Source organism: Lutzomyia longipalpis, chromosome 2 (genome assembly GCF_024334085.1).
Source record: "Lutzomyia longipalpis isolate SR_M1_2022 chromosome 2, ASM2433408v1".
Lineage (NCBI taxonomy): Eukaryota > Metazoa > Arthropoda > Insecta > Diptera > Psychodidae > Lutzomyia > Lutzomyia longipalpis.
Window position 1 is genome coordinate 33,747,214 of NC_074708.1, and position 19,818 is coordinate 33,767,031.

Consider the following 19,818-nt stretch of genomic DNA (forward strand, 5'->3'; position numbering starts at 1 on the left):
ATATGTGTATGCCGGTCTATAACAATTTTCACAAAAGTATGTGTAAATATGTCCACATATTACGTTTTTCAAGTTATAAATTCATTACATAAATTACATTTATAAAGAGTAAGTGGTCGTCCCTTTTAAAGCATGCTTCTTTTCGTTTTTTTATGGACATATAAAATGCTTTCAAACTATGTGTACAACACTATTATGTACTTCACATTATCTATGCTTTTTGTAACGTAATGATTGTAATGCTATGTATGCTATGTACCGACTGGGACGTTATCTTCATGTCTCACAAACCTCTCAAACAGATTGACCTCGAAATAACCGGAATTGTCTGTGAAATCGGGAAATTGAGTAAAGGGCTGAATTTTTGCTATATAGAAATATCACCAGAAGTATGTATTTGGCATAATTGACAATGTCTTGAGACCTGGTCAAGACTGATAATGAATTTTGTGATATTTTCTAGTAGCTGAAAATGCCGAAAATTGTGATATTTAATTATGAGACGAGGTAGGGGCGAAATTGGTCATGAAAGGGTTAAAAAATTTATTTTTTTAGAACAAGATAACTCCTTCAAATAGTTCCTGGAAAATCTTTATTAAAGCATTGACAAAACAAAACCTTTCTCTGAACAATAAAAGAAAAATTGAAATGTGTAAAAAAGAGTTTTAAACGAAAAAACATTTTAATCACAATCTTGTGTTGGACTTTAACAGAAATTAAAATAAAACATTAAGACATGCGCGATGAATTTATTACAGTTAAATTACCAACAACCCGAATAATCTTTTTCTTTAACACCAACATCCGGATAGTTGGGAGGTGTTTTTACGAGTGATAGAAAGAAGTAAAATATCTGGAAAAAAGCTAGACAGATACTAAAATATTATTACCGAATATTCTGTATTTGAGTAACTGGGTTACATAATTCAGCATATTATGTAAAATAAAAAAAAGTAGATTATTTACAGAGCGATGAGTTGACTACAGCTGAATTTTATTCACTTCCTTACTTGTTTTTTCGTTGATTCAAGGTTAATGGCAGCACCACGTCATGGGATTTCGCGACCCCTTGTTAGGCGTACGATGGGTCCTGTGAATTTGCAATCTCAAATTGGTGGTATATCGAAGAATGGTCAGTATCAGCTACAGATACTGGCACAGCCGGAGCAACAGCACCGGGCACGGTATCAAACAGAAGGTAGCCGTGGTGCTGTGAAGGATCGCAGTGGAAATGGGTTTCCAATTGTGAAATTGGTGGGATATGAGAAGCCGAGTGTGCTTCAGGTGTTCATTGGTACGGATGTTGATCGCGTGGCACCGCACATGTTCTACCAAGCATGCAAGGTATCGGGGAAAAACTCAACGCCGTGTGTGGAGAAAAAAGTCGATGGTACAATGGTGATTGAGTTGGAATTGAAGCCAGAACAAGATATGACGGTAACGTGCGACTGTGTTGGGATACTCAAGGAGCGCAATGTTGATGTTGAGCACAGATTCCCGGATCAATCGACACCGCGGAGTAAGAAGAAATCCACACGATGCCGTATGGTGTTCAGAACAATTATTACGCATGAAGATGGTACGACAGAAACATTGCAAGTTTGTTCCCAACAAATTATTTGTAGTAAGTATATACGGAGAATGATTGGATTGTGTCTTAGAAATTATACTCTATGTATTTTTTTTTTATCTTCGCAGCTCAACCACCGGGAGTTCCAGAAATTTGCCGAAAGTCTCTCACGTCATGTCCAGCATCTGGAGGACTGGAGCTTTTTGTAATTGGTAAAAATTTCTCGAAAGATACTCGTGTTGTTTTTCAAACACAGAAACATTCATCTGGGGAAATAATATGGCAAGAAATGGTTGTTCCGGATAAAGAGTATTTACAACAGGTAAGATTCTTCTTTTCACTTTTATTTATTTCAAGAATGGTGTTTTATTAATTTTTTTTTCCTTTTTCCTTCGTCTTGTAGACTCATCTGATCTGTACTGTGCCGCCGTATATGACAACCGAGTTACCAGAACCGGTAAACGTTCACTTGTTCATTGCAGCAAGTGGTAAAAAAAGTGAATCCCATAATTTTATGTATACACCGAATACTACAAGTGTTGGAACACTTGCAGCTGCCACAACGCGTTCATTATCCCAGCAGCAAGGTATATTTTACAAATTTCAATTTATTTACTTTTTGTTTTTCTTTTTTATCAATTCTTCTCATAGAATTGAAACGAAAGAAACATTAAGGAAGTTTACATCGATCACAATACAACTGTGACCGAATGGATTTATTGGACTTTTGCATTTCATTTTTATTTTTTCTTTTAATAAAAAAATAATCACTTTGATTCATTTGAAAATTCTCTCTGAAAAAAAGTATCGTACTCGGTGTGTAAATACCTTCATTTTGCCACATATTGCTGAATTTTCATAAAGCAGAAAAAATTTTGTCTTTTATTCCTTATAAATGTTTGAAAATATATAGCTATTGTTAATTTTTTTTTAATAAAGGTTACTAATTTCTTAACTTCTTGTGGCGTAGCTTTTTTTGTTTTCGCATTAAAAAATTTAAAAGTTAAAAAAAAACAATCCAATAAATCCAAAAAAAAACAAGTGCATGCATTTTTAACACTAAAAGACTTCCCTGTTTTTAGACTAACAAAAGTAAAAAAAAAAAATTAAAAAAAAAAAGATTATTTCCTCATACCAACATTTCTTCTATGATCAAAAAGAAATTCTGCAGTGTGTGTGTGTCCGGAGAAATAACATATTGTTTGAAATTTTTAGTAAAAAAAAAAAGAAAATTTTTATAGCAAATAATTCTTTTGACGGGCAGTTTGTGATTGTGGTGTCTGAGTGATGTGAAAATGGTTGCATGTGGAAAAATAATGAATGTTCTTTTTTTTTTTGACATAATATTGCATTTCTTTCTACTTGAGAAATGCAATTTAGGGAATGAATTAGAAGAGGAAAAAAAATGTTATTTTTAGAAGTTCTAGGGGAGTCAAGGTTTTGTATTTAAAAAGAAGGAAAAAACATTCGTGTTCTTTGAATAATTAAAAAAAAAATCTTTTTCTTACAAATTTAAAAAAAAATGTTGGAGAAATAAATTAATCTGATTAGCAACATAAATAAAATTTAAAACTATTCTAATTTGCAAAAAAAGATAACGAATTATTTCCTTTAAAGCTCAAAGTCTCACAAAATATTATATTTTGCATGCAAAATGTATGACCTCCCTTAACAAATTTAATAACATTGGCAATTTATGCCAGCCATAAAGCAATTTTTCTTCTCAAATAGAGATTTTTCAAAGAATGCAAAATATTCTTGCTCCATACTTGTATGAGAAGAGATAAGAGTGTCACCACTTAATTAATTTTATGTAGGTTTCATAATCAACATAGCAATTTCAAATGTGGCACACAACTCTCCGCTATATGTATATTTTTTATATACAATACATGCTAAAAAATATAACATTTATCTTTTCTGATAAATATACAATTCTTGTGAAATGTTTGCTAAATTTTTCATTTTAGAAAGAAAAAAAACTTCTGAAATTTTATCCATGAATGTTTTCTATATAAAAATGGAAAAAATGAATGATAAAATTGTGAATGAAAAATGAATGGGATTTGTGTTATATTTGCTTGCAAAAAAAACAACAAAAAAGGAAAAAAAATCAATTTCCGTAAATTGATAAATGTTTTATATTAATAAAAACGAAAAATGATTAAAAGAGAAAGTGAAGAAAAACAAATAATAGCCTTCGCAAAATACTCACCAATTTTTAAAAGCAAATTCTTGCGAATGATCATGAATGGGTTTGAACTGTGTTTGAATGTTTTACAGCAAAATTTTCTTGATCATGGAAGATATTGGTATTGTCACGTAGTGAGAAAAAAAGTTACTTTTGATTTTTTCTTTCCTCGTAATCTCTTCTAGAGTTCAAAAGTATCGTAGAAAGAAATTACAGAAAAAGAAACCTTAAAAAATACATTTCTTTTCTTCTGCTAGGAAAATAATATAATTGGTGGATAAATATCAAGAACAGACCTTCTGAATGTATTTTTATTTTATATTTTCTTTTATTCAAAATTATTTTCCTTTTTTTGGCAAGTACTCTTAAAACAAAAATTTGCTAAAAAATGGAAAATGTTATATTTACAAAAAAAAATCATTTCCTGTGAGATTAAAAAGAAACGATTATATTTGATTCCTTTTATAGTTGAAACGGTTAAAATTTCACGATAGATTAAAAAACGAAATAAAAAGCCAGTTCTATTTGCTCTTCCTCTAAATGCAAGATGCAGGTAAAACACATTCCTGATATTTTTATTCTTAATACATTTTACACCTTTTTTCTTACATAAATTTTTAATAATATTTTATTTTCTTATTAAAAAAAAAGAAAAAAAGAATTTAATGCAATTCATTTTTTTTTCTTCTGTTGTTGCTCTTTTTTCAGAAAAGATCAACAATATTTATTTATTTTTATTATATTTTTATTTTTTGTTAACAAAAAATAAAAAAGCAGCAAAGCAAATATTTTGTGATTATGGAATTAACAAAAATCTTTTTTTTATACAACAAAAACAATTCTAATTAAAAAAATTTATAACATTTTTCTCGGCAAATTTAGTTCATTGAAAAGGAGATTTTCTTGGAAAGAAAAGTCATCATTATTTGTTGGAATCACTTTATTATATTTACTTCACATATTTTTACTCAAACATTCATTTATTTGATATAATAATTTTTTTTAAAAAAAATCATTTCAATCACAAAATGTCTGCATGAAACTATTTTTTTCCCTTCTTCATATAGACATTATAGGTGTGAGGGATGCGACATATTCCCTTATGAATGAATTACCGGTTAAAAAACGATTCAAATACATGATTTCTCTCCGTGTTCAATAAAATGTGCACGGTGAATGTGATTATAAAAAAAAATAAATAAATAAACTCCAAAAATAAAGACTCTATCAAAATAAACACATGAAAGCGAGAGAAAGAGAGAGAGAAAGAGATAAAAAACAAGTAGAAAGTAGAACGCAAAAAAATTAAATGAATGAAAAGATGCATCATGGACCGATTGGCAACGTGGCGACGACGGCGGCGGCGATGCCTCCTCCTGGTCAGAGAGAGTCAGCGTCGGCGACGTCCACACCGTCACACTCCGCGCGGGTCAGCACGTGGAGGCACGCAAGGACATCAACACGGAAGTATGAGCCATCAGATGATGTGGGATGCGAGAAGCGACTTTAGATCACGGGTACTGATTAATACAAAAAAAAAAACAAAACCAACAACCCAAAATAAATTTCACAATTACAAAAATTAATAATAATTAGGCATAAAAAAGTAAAAATTTTCAGAATATTCTATTTTTTCAAATGGCAAATCAACAAAATGCCCTAAAAATACAATTTTCAATGAAATTTCTTTAATTATTCACTGAAATTTTTAATTTTGAGAATAAATTTTGTAGCACACAGAGAAAATTTTAACTTCCCGCACAAAGAAATAAAAATGCCATTGATAGTTATCCAAAGTTACTGACCAAGATTTTTTTTAAACTATCTATTAAAATAAAATTGATTTTTCTTTAAAATTAGATTTGACAGATTATTGAAAATTCAAAAAAAAATATAATCAGAAATTATTTAAAATTCTTTAAAACTTTAATTCAGAATTTTAGTAGTTTTATAAAGAAAAAATAATGATTAGTTTTCCCTAACTTGATAAAATGGCATTTTAAAGAAATTCTATCGCGAATAATTTTATACAAAAAAAATTATTTCTATTTTATTCTTTAACTCTTTAAATATTTTATGAAATTTTTAAAATTGATAAACATAGCAGTGGCCCGTCTGGATGCTGTCTCGTATCTCATCCACAAATCAACATCGTCCCTGCACGGAAAGCGTCCAACAAAAAAGACCATCATCAACAGACTTTTTCTTTAAAGATAGCCAAAAAAAAAGAAACTTTTTTTAAAAATATTTTTTAGGTCCTTTGCTGCTGCTGCTGCTACTTATTTACTTACTTATTTCTTACACACTTTTCCCCCTAAGCCACCCCTTATGTTTTCGTCCCACTCTAACCAATGTCTCTCTATAATAATGTAGTTCACTACGAGAATCCACATTTAAGATCAGGAGACAAAGCTTATCACATTTGACGATGCCGTTTTACACTATTTATGTGAGATAACTTTGAAGAGAAAAACCACATTGAATATATTTGCTAAAAGGTGATAAATGATACAAAAGCTAGTTTAGTGCGTATGTGTGTGCGTATCATAGCGGATGGAGAGAGAGCATGGATGTGAGTAGAGAAATGGAAGTTACATTGAGAGATTTGAAGATTTTTTTCTGGGTGAATGTGAGATGTTTGTAAGTTTAACTGTTTGTTTGTTGTCACAGAAGAATTTCATTCTTTCCATTCATAAAAAAAAGCTAAAAAAAAATGTGTTTGTTTCATTTTAGCAATTTCATCTTTAAAAAAATCCTTTTGCTAACACATTAGAAATAATATTCATTTATTTTTGCATATCTTGAAGATATTTCAATCGAAATGGGGAAAACCTAATGATCACTGGAAGTTCCAAATATAAAAATGTCCAAGAAAGAAATCATACACATTATAGATGGTGTTGTTGACTATTTGGTACTGAAGAGATTAATTTTAATTTGAATAATTTATAATAATGACATATGGAAATATTTACAGATGGTACCTATTTTTAAAAATATTTGATTTGTAATCTGGGAATTTTTAAAATTGTCATTCGACTAAATCACATTTCTATCAGCTTTGTTTTTTTTTTTGGGGGTAAAGTAGAACTGGGGTCTCAATCTAAGTATTTTTTTTAATATTAACTGGCTTATTTAATTTTTTAATCAAAAAATTCTACTAACTGGTTAAATTTAGAATAACCATAAGATATTAAATTGATATTAAAAATTACTATTTAACGATAATCATATTTGAATAACTTTGCTAATATTTTTTTCAGTTTTTATTTTGACTTTTAAACTTTCTTTTTTGAAACTATGTTTACAAAATAAACTTCTCTGAAAATAATCGAGATACGCGTAATCTTGTAAATAATCAAAGAAGAATCTGAAATCACTAGAGACTTAAAATTTCCCACTAAGTTTTTTAAGACAGTAAGAGGTGCCAAAGATTTTGTCCAGAAATGTACACAATAGGTGAAATTTATAAGTTTGGTTTAGTTAGTTACTTAAGTCAGGCTGGAGTTTTCTTAAGGTCAAGCTTTTTTTGACTTTAAAAAAAGGCAAACCTTGATTTTTATTTTAAAAGCTTAATATCAGGCATTCAGAAAACTATCCTACATTTCCAAAAAAGACCGGATTAAAGATAACTTAAGCCTAGAATTAAATAAAATTGTTTCCTTATAAAATCGTATTCCTTAAGACGTTATAAAAAACTTTAGCCGAGCCTATAAAATTTAATCTGCATAAAAAATTAAAAAAAGGCTTAAAAAACTTAGATCTAACCTTAAAACCTAAATCCTGTTTTGAAAAAAAAACTTAAATCTATAGGTAATGAAAGTCTTAAATGTAACTTTAAAAACTTTGGCCTGGCTTTTTAAAATTAAGCCTGATTAAAAGAACTCAAAACCTTCAATGGTGACGTCACTGTTTACATTTTCAGTATTTTACTGCCGGCTCTTCCCAACTAAGTGCAATGGAATATTGGGAAGTTTCTTTGGAGATTTCTTATTCTTTTTTCTGATATTCAATACAAGTTTACGCCTATCTCGAATAAAGGGGTTTCCCGTGTAGAAATGAGTAAAATCCTTTTACCAATAATCGATAAGTTTCTTTTAACTAAAAACCTGACGTGTACTGCGTTGTGTCACGGATGATCGTGCGGAAAATTGGCGCCTAATCAAATGTAAAATTATTTTATAAATTCCTAAACATTCTTAAGTGACTCAGGAGCGCCCCCTTTGGGTTTTCACAACGAACATCACACTTTGGTTAAATTATATGACTTTATGAAATAAAATAGAATTTTATTAATATTAATCACAATTAAAGAGGAATAGTTAAAACCACATTTTACATTGTTATTCATTAATGGGGGGAGAAGTTCTTTACGAGATTTCTTAACAGAGATAGGTTTATATGTGAAAAAAGATCGCGATTCTGTGTTATATAAAGGTTTTTCCATGCTTAGTCATTTTAATCACATCTCAATGCAAGCTCCTACTGTTCTCTCCATTTAGTGAATCACAAATGGGGTTGTATATTGAAGTTAATAACGAAAAATACTTTGAAATACAAAACAAACCATCGGGTCTATAAGAGCAATATCTATACCGCAATTACACTATATAGAATTTCAATGAGTTCAATGGAATTTATATTGATTGAAATTCATCTGTGCCTGATATGAAAACAGTGATCGTCAGTATTTAATGGTTGTTGATGGGAAAACCATAAGCTGTGATTCTTTTTTCATGCTTCGAATGTGGTTATTTGTGTGCAAAATGTTCCACAATATTGCCAAGAGCTTTGGGCATAAATTTCTTTTGACTGAATCGTCTGGATGGATCTCTTTATTTTTCTCGTCACATTTTGATGTGGATGCATCTGATGTGAATGGGATTGATTATTGCTTTGCATCAAAGTTATGTATGATGTTGAAAGCTTATCAGTTTCAATGAAATTTTTTTTCTGTTAATTCTTAAATATTTAGAGAGCTTTTACCTTTTAAAAGAAAAAGAAAGTTTTTCATATTAACAAAATATGAGTGAATATTTTGAAGAAAGACATCATGCTAATGTGGATAAATTGAATACTTTTTTTCTTAAATGTTTGTCTGTAATTGAGAAAAAAAGAGAAGAGATTGAGGAAATAGAATTTGAATGGGTCATTTAATGGCAATAAAATCAATGTGGTTTCCCCTTTTCTTAGAACATCTCACTCCTCTCAGTCGTTTTCTCATTGCAATATTTTTTATTTTATTTTTATTAACACATCAAGAGATTTTTCAGTGCTGTGCAAATTTTATCTTCACATTAAATGAAAAAAATACAAAATTCCAAAAATGGAAGACGACTGATTTTGTTGTTTACTTTTAGCACCACACATTAATGAATTTTATTTTCCGAATAAGAATGCATAATAAAATATTTATATTTATGGGCATACGTCAAGTAATTCCCAAAATTTCTTTTCGTTTTACCTTTTTTTTACTATCAAGACTTTTATCTGTTTTCTTTTTTTTTTTATTAAATAAATAATAATTTATGATAAAATCCAAACAAAAAAAAGGATGAAAACGTCGAATCTTCAATTTTTGATATTTATATTATAAATTTTATATGTATGATTTTTTTGTTAAGTTTTTTTTCTTTAATATTTAAATGAAAATACCTACCCTTTCCGTCTTAGTCTAACATATTTTTCCGTATAGATGTACGATATGACGAGCAGAACAGTAAGAATGGTGTTTGCCCGGTGATGCTCTGGAATGCAGCAAGTATTGAACCGAAGAATGAGATTGATTCAGGGATGATGCCACCACCAACAACGCTACCACTTAGTGTGAGACGACCCTCATCTACGGGCGCCATTCTACCGGATTCGTTGTCGCCATCGGGTGTTGTGACAAATCTCAAGACGGAAATCATTGATGAGAATTCCCAGAACTCCATGGGTGCTAATGATGCCAATAGCAATGATTACGACGGTAGATCACCTGATCCGCAGGCAATGTATACACCAAAAATGCATGCACCCAACATTGAGCTAATGGACGAAAGCTCGAATCTATCGATGATTGTCAATGAGAACTCAATGGACATGAGTAGTGTTTACCCGGCAAATGGGCATGCACAGAGCTTGCTAATGCCAGCGGTACATGCAACGAATGAGCTATCGGCAAAAGTTGCAGCAGTTCAGCTGCAGCAATTTGTGAATGCTGCTGGCTCAGCGGAGGCGCACCCGCAAGTTTCACCCGCACAAACAGTACAAAATGTTCAGAAGTTCTTGGAAAGTAATGTTACATCGGGGCTCTTTACAACTACAGCTGGTGGAAATGTATCCACATCCAGCACCACGGGTGCTGGAATTTTTTCACAGGTACGTACAACTTTTAATTGATGCTTTTGCCATTTTATTTGCGCAGTTTAGCTGCACCAGAAATCCATAGGGGAGGGTGCATTAAATGCGGCCTAGAGGGATTTTTTGTAACCCATGCCGACTCCTAGAAGCTTTTGCTCGATTTGAATGAAATTTTTAAAAATTATAGTTTTTGGTCAAAGAAATGTTTAGCAAACAACTATAAATTACTACATAGACACTCACTTTTTGTGATTTTAATTTTTTTTTAATATTACTTAATAACTCAAAGAAAATTAATCCGATTCAAACAAAAACATTTTCTAAAATTTCTTCTGTCTTCGAAGATGATTTCCACAAATTTTCATCAAAATCGGTTCAGTCAATTTTGAAAATTAAATGAAAATGTGAAGATCGCTTGAAAAAAAAAAGATGGCGTCATTTTTCAAAACGTAGGTAAATATCTCTTCTAAAAAAACAATCTATAAAAAATCTATTAAAAATAATTCTTTTTTGACCATGAACGTTATGATCCCATAGGCTTAAAAAACTGCAAGAAAAAAGCTCAAGAAAGCTCACATTTAGAGCATTCCCCCCTATTTATCAATGCACAATTTGCAGTGAATAATCTCCTATTAAAATGCAATTACAAACATCTTTACACAGTTTACGTTCAAGTTTTTTTTTTACTTTTTAAAATTATAAGTAATTTTATTTACAAAGTTTTAGAAAAAAAATCTCAAACTATCAATGAAATCTCAACAAAAAATATTACAGATAAATGGACTCAATGGAAATCGTACTGCTGCCATAGAGACAAATTTTATGTCTGCTGGGCCACTTGCCATTCAATGCGATGGTTCTAATGCATCTGAACAAATACTCTGCAACAATGCATCACCCTCATCAACAAGTAGATCGCCATTGTCTCAGGATGTGATTCTCAATTCCCAATCCGTCGTGACGCTGTCCGAGGTGAATGGGATGAATGTGCTGTCGTCGCCATCCCTTACATCGCAAACGACACAGAGTGATCATACAATGTCACCCGATATTATCATGAATCCCACCGTATCCCCAACAATGCTCTGTTCTGCCAGTACTGGAGCACATTCTCCAATGCTCGAAGCACCTGTGAGTATATATTTGTATGCTGTTTATTTTTATCTTTCTTTTCTGTAAAATAGACTAATTCTATATAATGAACTGTTTATACAAAACTATGAGGTGCTGTAGTAAATAAATTATTTTCAGTCAAATATTTGTTGATGAAATTGTAACTTTATGGAGCTTTTAACTTTCGCGGAAATTGCTTTTATTTTTCTTGCAAAAAAAACGTTATCTTCTCATTATTTTCTTCTAGAATAAATTGATTAAAATAAATTATTCTATATAAATTGTATATAAACAGAAAAATTAGGCAAAGATTTTTTCTTTAAATAACTCAAAATAAATTTCAGGTTCCCCTATTGACGATTCCACAAACAGCATCGGAGACAATGATGAATTCAATGATATCTCCAATACTTGCAAGCCCACAGGCAGATCATAAAACAACCCAAGCAGCCGCAACGACTGCCCCAAATACGGTACACAATATGATTCTGAATGAGATTCTCACGAGTCAACAGAATACAATTACCACCGAATCCATGGAGGCTCTTATTTCATTCAATTCCGCCACACCGATGCTCCAAGAGACTACACCCGTATCAGCTTCACACATGATTCTCACACCACAGGCTCAGGGTGCTAATGATACGGACACGACCATGCAGCAGCAGCAGCAACAGCAACAGCAGCAACAACAGCAGCAAATTGCGCAAAATGGATCGATGTTCTCCGAAGCGGCAGCAGCTGCTCATGCTGCGGCAATTATGGGTGGAGATTCGGCTATGGCGTCCGTCACCACAACAGCATCTGCAACAAATATTCTCAATGCGAATGTTGTGGACAACATCATTGCACCGGGACACCTAATGAGTAGTCGTGTAGTCGGTGCGAATGGAGACCTCCATGTACAAAGGGTGCAAAATGAAATGACAACACTTAATGATATGGGGTGAGTACTTTTTGTTTGCACAATTATCGTATTTACACACTGTCTGCAGCCATTCGCTACATACCGTGTTAAAGGCTCTAAAAGTTGAGCAAATAGAAAGTTTTGCAGACAGTTTTTTTGTTGATAACTTTTTTTTCTTGTCCCCCAAATTGCGGAAATAAATTTATAGAAAAAGTCTTTTCTCATTGAATTAGCGAATAAATTAAATTTAATTTCGTGACAGGCTAAAAAAGCTCTTTTTTGTGAAGTTAGCGACATGCGCTTCCTTTTTAATTCATTAAATGGTTTTTTCTTGATGTAAAATAATGGCATTTAAACAAGATTTCATTAAAAACTAATAAAATACTGACTCACATTTAATTAAAGCTGCTTTTTTCTTTTTAATGTGAGAATAGGGGAGATCGGGGCTAATAAAGTCACTTAAGGGTTTGGAAAAACTCTAAAATATCATATTTCCTAGATAGATAGAACAAAATGATCTGAGAAAGAGTTGTAGGGCAAGAAATATCCTAAAGAATTGAGCTATGCATTTCACTTTATCTGTTTGGGAAATATGATATTTTGAGCTTTTTCTAAACCCTTAAGTGACTTTATTAACCCCGCCCCCCCCTACAGTGATTTAAATATAGAATTATATTTTTGCCGTGATTCATTAATTAACTTTTCGGTTTAGAGAATATTTCAAGTAAAAATTGTTGTTTTTAGATTTTTTTTAACGTCAAAAAATCATTGAAAAGTTTATAAAAAAGAAACTAAAATTTTCTACAGAAAGAATAAAATTTTCAAAAGTTCATAGAAGGTTCGTAACTTTTCCCCGCATTTTAGGGGACAAATAATCTGTAAGTTCGTAGAAGTGAGTTCTACACTACACCATTATTCATTAAAAGTTCGCAGTTTTTACCAGCAATATTCGTAAAATTGCTCACGAAGGTTTAGAGTCGTCGACAAACGTTTAAACGAAAATGTCGGACCTTTTAGTTGAAAACTATGAACTATGAACTTTTAACCAACAAAAGAGCTGGAATTCTATTTATTTTTCTGTTTTATTACATTTTTTTTTATTTTTGTGTAGCTTCAACTATGAGAATAAAATAAAATGACAATTTTCATTTAGTTAGTTTTAAAATATTCAAATGAAAAGGAACTTTTGACGTTCATTTTCTATCTTTTGGCATTTCTTTCGCAACATTTGATAAACATGTGACATTTCTAACATTTTTAATATTTAACTTAACAGACTACAAAAATTTCAACAACAAAAATCTTTGGGAAAATCTGGATAAAGACTTTTTAAAGCCTAAAAATGAACCACATAAAATCTTCAGCTAATAGGAATTAAATCCAAAGTCTGTGATGAGCTTTAGTTTATTTTTGTACCAAAAATATCAGTCTTATCTTATCAAATACCGACCGGTCTTTGGATTTACTTTCAGCAGACTATTTCATTGTTTTTTTCTTTCTTTTACATAGAGAGGAATGTTATCAAAAGCAAAGAAACGTGTCATTATTTAAATTTTCTTTTCCTTTTTTTCATTTTTAGGAGACGCCCAGAAAATATGATGCAAACACAAAATTTAGCGCAAAATGAAATATCGAATGCACCACCAAAAGTCGATATGGCCATGGGGCAAAGTAACATTGCAGATCCAACGACACATCAACAACCAACAACAGGGACTACAACAATACCTCAAGAAATTGCAACAATGTCTGATCATGATTTAATAAGTTACATTAATCCTAGCTGCTTCGATCAAGGTTTGCCACAAAATCTTTTCTAAATTTTTTTTACATATTTTTTTTAACAATTTTTATTTATTTCTCTTTTTTTACAGAATTTCAGTGAGTCTTTTGAATACAGACCTTTTCTTTTTGCTTGTTGTGGACATGAACAGAAGTCCTCTTTCATGTGCAAATTATTTTAAATCTTCTTTAATCTCTGCTACTACAGATTCACATTAAGCTATAATATCTTTTTCTTTTTCTTTTTGCGTTTCCCAACATCTTCAAAAAAAAAAAAAGTTGAGAATTGAACAATGGACTGTGACAGTCGTTTGATATGGAGACGCAAATTTTTTAAAACTGGTTTCTCAGCATCATTTTTGACGTGTGTATATCATAAAAATATATATTATGTATATGTATAAATTATGTGCGATGTACCATTTCCCCCTGGAACGTGTACATCAAATCATATATTTGGAAAAAGTAAAAAAAGTAAATAATATATAGTAACGTTAAGTTTTGTATTGTTTTTCTTTGTCGGTATATAATCCTTAATTTATATACACAAAATAGTCGGATTCTGAGATATACTATCAAATAGAAAACAAAAAAAAATTAACATACAAGTGAGGAGAATACTTTAAGTATTATTTAAAGAGAGAGAAAAAATTATAGATTATAAATAGAGATAGAATTTGCAAGTAAATTCATATATAAACTTTTTTGTTGAATGTAATGTTTAACATTCGTTTTTTTGTTTGTTTTATTTTTCATACGAAAGAGAACAATATAATGTGGAAATGTTTTTTTTTTTATTAATTTCAACAAGATTAATCGTAGCTTATAGGATTGAAAGATTAATGTATAGCTGATACGAATTTTTGGTAAAGTAAAATGGATCAAAAGTAAAATAATACTTAAGATTTATTGCAGAAATTTTATTATCATAAGCAGAATATTTGTAAATATTTACAACAGTTGTCATTTACCGGGAATTATATATATACACGTGATGTTCGGCAAAGCCCAGGGCATGAATTGAAATTATGCCTTATCACACCCCTTGATAATCTCCATCGATTTTTAATCTTTCTCATGCAAAGTCTTCAATTTTTTTGTAATCAAAATACCATCACTGTTTGAGAGTGATGGTCACAGGTGTAGAAAGGAATTAACTTTCGAAATAATTGTATTATTAGACGAAGAATGATATGATTTCTATGCGTGTGATAGACTTAATTTCAATGCACTGCAGTCATCAATTAATAATGATTAAATAGAGATTTATACATACCCCAAAAAAACACATAAATAGAATAGAAGGTAAAAACGTGGGATTAAAATAGAGAGAAAAATACAATAAGTTATACCCTAAAATCAACCTCACAAACTAACATAGAGATAACAACGACTGCCATTGAATATTGACTGAAAGTTAATATTCCGTATTAACTGATGTTTAAGTCTCGTTTTTTTCTGTCTTTCGGTTTTTTTATTAACGAAAAATTCATTATATAAAATTATCTTGATACATACAATAAGAAAAAGTTCTGCATGCAACAATATACATATAAATAATTTTGTACATAGACCTATTAAATAAATTCAATGATAATAAATCATTATTAATTTTAAGAGAAATATGAAGATGAAACAAATGATATTGAGAGATAAAAAAAAAATAAGAAGGAAAATTTATAAAAAAAAATCAGTGTTGTTTTGACATGCATTATGTAGTTTTGTTAGATTGTGCACTAATTTCCCCCCATGAGAGTTCTTTTAATTAATTAAAAAACAATTTTAACAAAATATATTAATCTATAATATCAAAAAAATGTAATGTATTATTCTATAAATCTATAATATTGTTATTTTGCCAACATAGTCACATTTACTTATAGGTGTGAGTTTTATAAATCTACATAAATGTAATAATCTTACAATATAATATTTTTTCCTGTATTTTTCTGCTATGGTAGCGATATTATTTAATTAAAAAAAGAAACACTAACATTAAACAAAAAATCTTGTTATGTAGAGAATATTTTGAGCAAATTGGAAGTCTATTTTTCAAAATTTGACAAAAGAAAATTGTAGTCAGAAAACGTATAATTAGCGAAACAAATAATAAGACTGGGTTCACAATTGCACACAACATTTGGTTTTGTAGTTTGTGATTAGTGGATAAAAAAAAACATTTTATTTTCAATGTCAATGTTAGTGAGAATAAAATTATAAAAGAAGAAAAAAAGAAATGAAATTGTTCAATCTTGGTCTGAATTTTTTTTTTGCCTTTTTAATTAATTTTAATTTTAAGAAAGAAAGAATGTGCTGTATCGTGGATCAAGAAGGCTACAAATAAAATGTAATATGTTAAAAAAAATTACTTCTCTTTCAATTTTTGTCCTCAAGCCTTAATTCTAAGGTTAAAAAATGATTTTCTAACGTACTTGACTTCCGAAAGTGACAAAAAATGGGTATCAAGGGTAATTCTATTTAATATTACAAATTAATCTTATGAGACTTTTTTTTACTTATCCATTGCCTTGATCATTGCACTCTGAGAGTGAGAAATTAGGGGGTTTTGCTCTTACGTGATTGCGTATAAACCATTTCAAATTTATTGTGAAAAATCGTGGGACCACGAGTTGATTAATTTTTTTTTTGGTTTGAAAAATTAATTTATTGCAAAAGTGCCATGATTCTTGGGAATTCTCTACTTTAAAATCTTCCACAACATGTTGAGTATTAAAAAAAAAAAAAAAATCGTTGAGAATCCTTTTTCTTAACCCTTGGAAGATTTTGCTATGACCACCGTGACCATTTAGGATTTTTAAATCGCCACAAAACAAAATTTTATTCCAGCTATTGGATAAAAGTTATGAAGAGATGGACTTTTTCAATATTTCTTTATTTTGCGGAAGGATTAATTCAATTTAACGGACGAAAAATTATTCTATTTCTCACATTTATCGTATTTCTTTCTGATTCTAATGATTTTTTAACAAAGTGTGAAATTTCAGAAATGATAAGTCTTAAATAATAGAAAGTTTGTTAATCAAGCAAGAATTTCAGGTCCTAGTAAGAAGCTATCAGATGGAGGAGGATCCTCGATCAGGCCAAGGCTGGAGACCAGCTGTAGTGCCGGTAAAGTAAGTAAGAAGCTATATGAAAGGTTCCCAAAAACACTAGATTATAAATGTGTGAAATAAATTATTATTATTAGGTCCTAATGGGTCCTAATGAATTTTAGAATTTTTCAAAGGGTTAGATTTCCATTGAAAAAAGAAGCTTGATTTTGTTTTTCTAATATACACTTGAGAAAGCGATTCGAGACTCCGGCGTGCGCATGAGGGGGACCATACTCAATAAGTCCACGCAGCTTCTCGCGTATGCTGACGATATAGACATCATGGGGCGCAATTCCCGTGATGTCAAAGAGTCCTTCACCCAGATTGAACGCTCTGCGCAAGATTTGGGGCTGCACATCAACGAGGACAAAACAAAATATATGGTGGCATCGTCAGCAAAAACGCCAACTACGACTCCAACTTCATCTACGGAGAACATTGGTCAAGTAGAAGTCGGAAACTACAGATTTGAGGTCGTAGAATCCTTCGTCTACCTTGGGTCCACAATAACAGCCGACAACAACACCACCACCGAAGTCCGCGCGCGGCTGTTAAAAGCAAACAAGGCCTACTTCAGTCTATCAAGACTCTTCAGATCCAAACACCTGTCCATCAAGACAAAGCTCCTGCTGTACAAGGTCATGATCTTGCCAGTACTCACATACTCATCCGAGACCTGGCCACTTAGCAAAAGTGAATGCGAACTCCTGTCCGTATTCGAAAGAAGGATCCTGCGAAGGATCTTTGGCCCAGTATGTGAGGGAGGACAATTCCGCAGTCTATACAACCACGAGGTGTACGAGCGCTACCGAGAGGTAAATGTCGTCAAGCAAATACGCCTTAATAGACTGCGGTGGGCTGGTCATCTAGCACGTATGGATGAAGACGACCCAGCTCGGAAAGTCCTCTGGGGTAGAGTCTATGGCACGAGGCGACGAGGAAGGCCCAGCCTCAGATGGATCGACGGCGTGGACCAGGACGCCAAGTCAATAGGGGTGCCGAACTGGCGGACAGTGGCGCGGGATAGGGACAGATGGAGGAGGATCCTCGATCAGGCCAAGGCTGGAGACCAGCTGTAGTGCCGGTAAAGTAAGTAGTAGTGAAATTTCAGAAATGATAAGTCTTAAATAATAGAAAGTTTGTTAATCAAGCAAGAATTTCAGGTCCTAGTAAGAAGCTATATGAAAGGTTCCCAAAAACACTAGATTATAAATGTGTGAAATAAATTATTATTATTAGGTCCTAATGGGTCCTAATGAATTTTAGAATTTTTCAAAGGGTTAGATTTCCATTGAAAAAAGAAGCTTGATTTTGTTTTTCTAATATACAGGGGAGAGCGGGGCTAATAAAGTCACTTAAGGGTTTGGAAATAGCCTAAAATATCATATTTCCTTGCTAGATAGAACAAAATGATCTAAGAAAGAGTTGCAGGACAAGAAATATCCTAAAAAATTGAGCTACACGTTTCGCTTTGTCTGTTTGGAAAATATGATATTTTCAGCTTTTTCTATTTCTAAACCTTTAAGTGACTTTTTTAACCCCGGTCTCCCCTATTTTGAATGATTTTATACTAAAAAAAGACACTTTGAAAGGCCAAAAATTAAGCTTCTTGATCTTGTCTTGGCTCTTGGACAGCTTGGATCTCCTGGTTGGAAAAGTTATTTCATTTCATTTCAACTTTATCATGTCAGTTACACTTTGACCTATCTTTATGCGCCCTTGGGCGTCTTAGCGTTGACGACCAACCTCCAGAGGAAAATCAAGGAAAAGCTTCTTCTTCTTGAATTTCTTAAATATTTGTTTATTGATCTTTAATCGTTGTTTTCTATGGATCAACTTAAAATGTTTTTTTTCAAAAATTCCAGAAATTCCATTTTTTTTAAATTCACCAAGCTCACGAATGATGCTTCAATAAAATTCTCTTTGTATTAATTTTAGACTTTTTAGGTAATTTAAAAAAGATAAAATAAAAAAAGCGCAGTAGGTATACTTTGAAAAAGCCCATTTGTAAGCCCTTTTAGATTTATCTTGAATAGAGTATAGAAGAGAGATACACACCAAAAGCATATTTTCTCTACACAGAGACACTTTTAAAATGAAACAACAATACAAAAAAGCCTAAATAGTAAATAAACGAAGCGAGGTGGGCACAGGTACGATATTGTGATGAGAGTATATAGCAAAATCATTAAACAGAAAGAATGCAGTGGCATAGTTACTGGACAGGGTGTTGCGGAAAACAACGTATTTTTTTCGTGGATTTGCACCACATACTTCCTTCCTCATCAATAGATCGTATGTACTACAGCTCTCTGACCAATCTTGCGTGACGCTCTGAAATTTATTTATTTGAAAAAAAAAATTGAAAAATAATCGCATTACTTCTTGATACATAACTCTTTATATGTTGTACCTTATGGTAACAAAAAAAAAACCCGCCCAACTTACACTTACCAAGAGAGAGAGACTTTAGGTTCGACGCGTTTGTTCACCAACACATTCCACCTCACCTCAGCCTCAGATTAGTTCAGCGCGAACATTGGAAGGTGATAGATCGCAACGTATAGCATTCCATTTTCTCACAGCCGAGAGAGAGTTTAACTTTTTTTTCTTCTCGTTTTCTGCAGTGAAATCCAACACACAAAATTGGCGACAAATTAACCCAAAGAAGAAAAAAAGCACAGTTCGTTAAATAAATATAAAAGCAAACCCCAATTTAAAACAAAATCATCAAAAAATTAGTGGTTGGTGTGCCAATTGATCATGGGAGTTTTTCTTTGGAGAATTTTCTTTCATT

General features: G+C 31.6%; 2 protein-coding genes and 1 long non-coding RNA gene across 17 annotated transcripts in view; 2 read left to right on the forward strand and 1 right to left on the reverse strand.

Annotated features, from left to right (window-relative positions):
- Positions 1–14,406, forward strand: part of LOC129790133 (nuclear factor of activated T-cells 5) — a 31,288-nt gene extending 16,882 nt beyond the window's left edge. For all 15 annotated transcript variants that reach the window (XM_055827436.1, XM_055827444.1, XM_055827437.1 and 12 more), the window contains 8 exons: positions 1,032–1,624; positions 1,699–1,892; positions 1,974–2,157; positions 9,457–10,124; positions 10,881–11,237; positions 11,564–12,165; positions 13,706–13,923; positions 14,001–14,406. In XM_055827436.1, coding sequence (XP_055683411.1) covers positions 1,032–1,624; positions 1,699–1,892; positions 1,974–2,157; positions 9,457–10,124; positions 10,881–11,237; positions 11,564–12,165; positions 13,706–13,923; positions 14,001–14,011 — 2,827 coding nt within the window. In that variant the 3' untranslated portion in view covers positions 14,012–14,406. The remainder of the gene's footprint in view (positions 1–1,031; positions 1,625–1,698; positions 1,893–1,973; positions 2,158–9,456; positions 10,125–10,880; positions 11,238–11,563; positions 12,166–13,705; positions 13,924–14,000) is intronic.
- The window catches only part of LOC129790211 (serine/threonine-protein phosphatase PP2A 65 kDa regulatory subunit), a 620,353-nt gene that overhangs the window by 394,382 nt on the left and 206,153 nt on the right, over positions 1–19,818 (forward strand). The gene's annotated exons all lie outside the window — the stretch shown is intronic.
- Positions 10,877–19,592, reverse strand: LOC129790435 (uncharacterized). The gene is made up of 3 exons (XR_008750561.1): positions 19,476–19,592; positions 19,241–19,355; positions 10,877–12,023 (listed from the first exon to the last, which is right to left on the reverse strand). It is a non-coding gene; the product is annotated as an uncharacterized LOC129790435 (long non-coding RNA).